This window comes from Mandrillus leucophaeus, unplaced genomic scaffold (genome assembly GCF_000951045.1).
Source record: "Mandrillus leucophaeus isolate KB7577 unplaced genomic scaffold, Mleu.le_1.0 Scaffold169, whole genome shotgun sequence".
NCBI classification, from domain to species: domain Eukaryota; kingdom Metazoa; phylum Chordata; class Mammalia; order Primates; family Cercopithecidae; genus Mandrillus; species Mandrillus leucophaeus.
The window spans coordinates 1,409,802-1,415,063 of NW_012101687.1; the positions used below are offsets into that span (position 1 = coordinate 1,409,802).

At 41.0% G+C, this 5,262-nt stretch overlaps 1 protein-coding gene across 1 annotated transcript in view; it reads left to right on the top strand.

Annotated features, from left to right (window-relative positions):
* The window catches only part of HELB (helicase (DNA) B), a 37,001-nt gene that overhangs the window by 27,163 nt on the left and 4,576 nt on the right, over window positions 1–5,262 (top strand). The window contains exon 12 of the mRNA XM_011976574.1: window positions 2,770–3,261. Coding sequence (XP_011831964.1) covers window positions 2,770–3,261 — 492 coding nt within the window. The remainder of the gene's footprint in view (window positions 1–2,769; window positions 3,262–5,262) is intronic.

Genomic DNA, 5,262 nt, shown 5'->3' on the forward strand with positions numbered 1-5,262 from the left:
ACACACACACACACACACACACACACACGTATATATATGTATGTATAGAAAGGATGTCAAGTGAAAAATAAAGTTAAAGATGATAAAACAGTTCTTGCCAGGGGTGGTTGGAATGCAGCCGTACCCGCTTCCCTGTTTGCTAATGTCGATTGCAGATTTGGCTTTAAGTTTCCTTAAGACCAGAGTTCCCCAGGTAAAGACAGAGTAATATTCCTGGCTCGGGTCCTGAAGAAATTTCTTCCATGGATTCTATGATGCCATCTTTCACCTTTAGGAAATTTTCTTGTTCTCAGTTTCTTCCGTTCTGTCTCTCTAGAATTCCTAATATGTGCATATTAGACTTCCAGAATTTGTTACCTAAATTTCTTATCAAACTGTCCTCTTTTCCTTCTCATTAACTTTGCTCTATTTTCTGAGAGATTTCCTTAAATTTACAATCCAGTTTTTCCGTAAGAACGAATGAAGAGTAAAGGTGTCTTTATTATTACTGGGTTGAGGTTGGAGTAGATATTCTGGTTCTTATTTCATGGTTGAAGTAGCATCTCTTAGCTCTAAGAGCATTCATGATTCATGATTGTTATCTTTCTTTTTTTTTTTTGAGACGGAGTCTCGCTCTGTCGCCCAGGCTGGAGTGCAGTGGCAATCTCCGCTCACTGCAAGCTCCGCCTCCCGGGTTCACGCCATTCTCCTGCCTCAGCCTCCCGAGTAGCTGGGACTACAGGCGCCCGCCACCACGCCCAGCTAACTTTTTGTATTTTTAGTAAAGACGGGGTTTCACCGTGTTAGCCAGGATGGTCTCGATCTCCTGACCTCGTGATCTACCCGCCTTGGCCTCCCAAAGTATTGGGATTACCGGTGTGAGCCACTATGCCAGGCCGACATTTTAATTTTTAATCATCCTTCATTCAGTGAGGTACTGGAGAAAGAACAGTGAGTGGGGTAAAGGTGAAGCTCTGCCTTCATGGAGCTTAGGAGCTTAGGGTCGGTACAGCCTGTGATAGAGGAAGTACAGGTGCTGGAGAGTAATAGATGGGGCGGCTACTCCAGACATGGGCCAGATCGAGGCCATGGACTGAAGAATACTGACAGGACCACCTGGAAGTCCCTTGTGCTGGGTGGAGCATGGTTCATGGAAAAGAAAGGGAAAAAAGGAGGGAGAGGAGCAGGGCCAAGCTGGCTCTGGAAGGGCTTTACAAACACATTAAGGGGTTAGGACTTTATTTGGAGTCCCTGCGAGCCATTAGAGGTTTTAAGCAGCGTCTAATATGATTGAATTTGCATTTTACAAATATCACTGTGGCTGCCATGAGGATGATGGATTGGGCAAGAGAAGGTACAGGGAGATTGATAATGAGAGCATTAAGTATTAATAATAGTATATCTACTATTATAACTATATTTTTCTCAGTGTCGCTTGATAACTAAGAACTAGGTTAGTTGAGTTTAGGTAGACATTTTCATATTTGAGAATACACAATATAAGTCCAAGGTGAAGAGTGGTGCCATATATCTGTGGAAATGTATGTAATCAAGTACCATTTATGTCAATTTTTGAGACCCAGCAACATTGGAAAGATGTGGTTATCAAACTTTTACAATCTAAGAAGCTGCTTCAAACTCTGTCTACAGAGGTAGAAGAGCTTGCTGAGCAAGAGTTTATTTGCAGTGGATGTGTATTTTTTACTTGCCCCATCTTGTCAGTTGTCTTCCCACAATTTTTCCTTTGGCAGGAGCAATGTCGGAGCAATGGGGGAGATAATGGTACAAACCATTTCTTTGTCTCTGTTGGCACTGGATCCACTGATCTCAGAATATAGGACTAAGAATAGCCCTCAAACTTGAAATTGTTTTCTTACAGTTACAGGATGACATTGAGTATTTTTCTTGCCTATCCAATTTTTTGTTAAAAGACAAAGGTTCATTGTTTTCTTTTTTGTTTATCTTGATAAAAGAAATAAGTTGCCCAACAATGGAAAAATACAGACAAGTAGGAGAAAAAAAATCACCCATAGGCCCTCTGTTTGGGGACATTAATAAAAAATTTGGTAGAATTTATCTCCGTTTTTGTGATTTGTTTTGTTTCATTGTATATAGCTATGTTCTTTTTTTATATACTTGTTTTGGATCAGAGTAACTATATTGCTATACAGTTGTGACCATTCTATATGTGTGTGTGTCTATATATCTATGTATATATAGAGATATATATATATGGTTTTCAAAATGTTGTTTTAAAGTATCTTTGATATTCACAAAATAGTATGCCACTGTGTATATATTTTATAAGTATATAATATATATTCACCTATTACTTGCTACTTAAAATTTCCATATTTTATCATTATATGTAACATTTTATATACATATATTTATATATAATATATCTATGGTTTTACTATTACTGAAGTTTTCATATTTTTCCATTATATGTAGTAATGGGTCAACACATTTACACATGAAGTCTGTACCATCATTTCAGTCTTTTATTAGGAAAGATTTAGTACTGCATGCAGTCTTTAAAGTTTGCTGCTGGGTTTCTACAAGCCAGTTGTGGACCTGTGAGACCTGAACTTAGCAGCATGTTTAGCAGTGTGTTTAGAGTTCCTGGAGGATGAATAAAAATGGAACCCGTAAGATGGACACATAATAATAGTCTGGCCAGGTAGAAGTGCTTGAGAGCACTTTGAGGAGTTGTCTCCTTTCCTTGTCTGTAAACTGTCTGAACCTGTTTTATAGCATTTAGTCTTCACACCATATTTTTCCTCCCAGGGGTCCGAGGAGCAAACAGTTGTCTATGTGGTGGGGAAGGCGGGCCGCCAGCACTGGCAGCACGTCTACACCGCCGTGACCAGGGGCCGCTGCCGAGTGTATGTGATTGCAGAGGAGTCTCAGCTCCGGAATGCCATTATGAAAAACAGTTTTCCTAGAAAAACTCGTTTGAAATATTTCTTGCAAAGTAAGCTCTCCTCTAGCGGTGCACCTCCAGCAGATTTTCAGTCCCCACGGAAGAGCTCTGGAGACAGTGGAGGACCCAGCACACCGTCAGCATCTCCACTCCCTGTAGTCACAGACCACGCCATGACAAATGATGTCACCTGGAGCGAGGCCTCTTCGCCTGATGAGAGGACACTCACCTTTGCTGAAAGATGGCAATTATCTTCACCTGATGAAGTGGATACAGATGATGATTTACCAAAATCGCGAGCATCCAAAAGAACCTGTGGTGTGAATGATGATGAAAGTCCAAGCAAAATTCTTATGGTAGGAGTGATGTTTGCATGTTCCCAAGTTTTATTTAAATATTGCTGACTTCAGTGTGCTTATAAATGACTGTGTGCTTTTATTAGTGTTGCATTGTGCTGTTGGACTTAAAAACAAAACACTTGTTTTTCTCATTTCTGTCAAATTTCCTTTACCTCACTGTCTGATCTCCACTTTGTTTCCTCACTTCTTTTCTGCTTCACAGCCTTTGAGGACAACTCCCCAAAGCTCAGTTTTTTTTTTTTCCTTTGAGAACTACCTCATTCTCACAGTTTCAGCCATCTCCTTAGCACCAGTGATTTGGCCAACAAAATTTTGACTATAGTAACATTTCAGGCACCAGGAATTAGAGATAAGTGACAGTTCTCACTCCCACACTGATGTCATGGTGCAGACAGCCGGCTATGTCAGTAATGTGGTGATTTGCTGAGTGCTCTGGCGCTGAAGAGGGGTTAATGAACCAGCTGCCTAATCTGTGTCTTTGTTCCCAGAGATTGACTTTCTGGAACTACAGCCCAGAATCTTACTCTCTCTTCCAGTTTCTCTGTTTCAATCACCATCTTCCTAGTTACATGGCTTAAAATCTTAGAATCACCATGGACTCGCCTTCCTTTCACTCTCTACCATCTTCTTGGATGGCTGGTGACCTGGCTGCCCTCCCCTTTCTTGTTCCCATTCTCATAATGTAGCATTCCCCTTTTTCCATGGTTTTGCTTTCCATGGTTTCAGTTACCTACGGTCAACCGTGGTCCAAAAATATTAAATGGAAAATTCCAGAAATAAACAATTCGTCAGTTTTAAGTTGTATGCCATTCTGGGCAGTGTGATGAAATCTCACACCATCTCATTCTGTGAATTCTCCCTTTGTCCAGTGTGTCCACACTGTGGACACTCCCCGCCCGTTAGTCACTTGCCACCATCTTAGTTATCGGAGTAAGTCTCAGTATTGTAGTGCCTGTGTCAAGTGATCCTTATTTTACTGAATTGCTTTATTTTTTATGTTATTGTTGCTAATCTTTTACTGTTCCTGATTTATACATTAACCTTTTTTATAGGTATGTATGTATAAGAAAAACCAATACATTTGGGTCTGGTAGTGTTCAAGGCTTCAGGTGTCCATTAAGATTCACTTCTTTGTTCAAAAGCTTCAGTGTCTCCCAGGTGCCTAAAACATAAATTCTAGACTATTTAGCTTTGGAATTTGAGACGTTTCTCAGTTTGATTCCAGGTTTCTCCACATCGTTTCATTTCCCACTATGCTTTTTCTGCTTTTGTCAAGCTAGTGTCTTCAGCTCACGAAAATGAATCAAACTTTTTCATCCCCCTTTTGACTCTTGCGATGTCCCTCATCTTGAATGCCTTTTTCTGTCTCCTCTCATTTAGCATTTGGAAAAATACATTTAGGAAAAAATTGAAAAAATAAAAATAAAAACCTGCCAGTCACTGATCTAAACGTTAAGAGAGGAAAGCACACCAATACCGGCTTCATGGATATTACATTCCAGCATAGGCAAGAAATACAAGAGAAAGTCACATTTCAGATTAAGAGTCTATGAAAATGAAAACCAAGGCAAGGACATAGGGAATGGCAGGGGGTGTGGTGGGCAGGAGGTGCTGTTTTGACCAGGTCATGCCTCCCTAAAAAGGTGACATGTGAGCTAAGCACTGAATGTTACCAAGGAGCCAGCATGGGGGCCTCTGAGGATGTAAATAATGCAAAGCCTGGAAAGGGAATGATTTTATTCAAAGAGGAAGGCTGGTTGGCCTAGTGCAGTGGCTCACACCTGAAATCCCAGCACTTTGGGAGGCCGAGGAGGGTGGATCACCTGAGATCAGGAGTTTGAGACCAGCCTGGCCAACATGGTGAAACCTTTTCTCTACTAAAAATACAAAAAATTAGCCAGACATGGTAGCTGGCACCTGTAATCCCAGCTACTCGAGAGGCTGAGGGAGGAGAGTCACTTGAACCCGGGAGGCAGAGGTTGCAGTGAGCCGAGATCA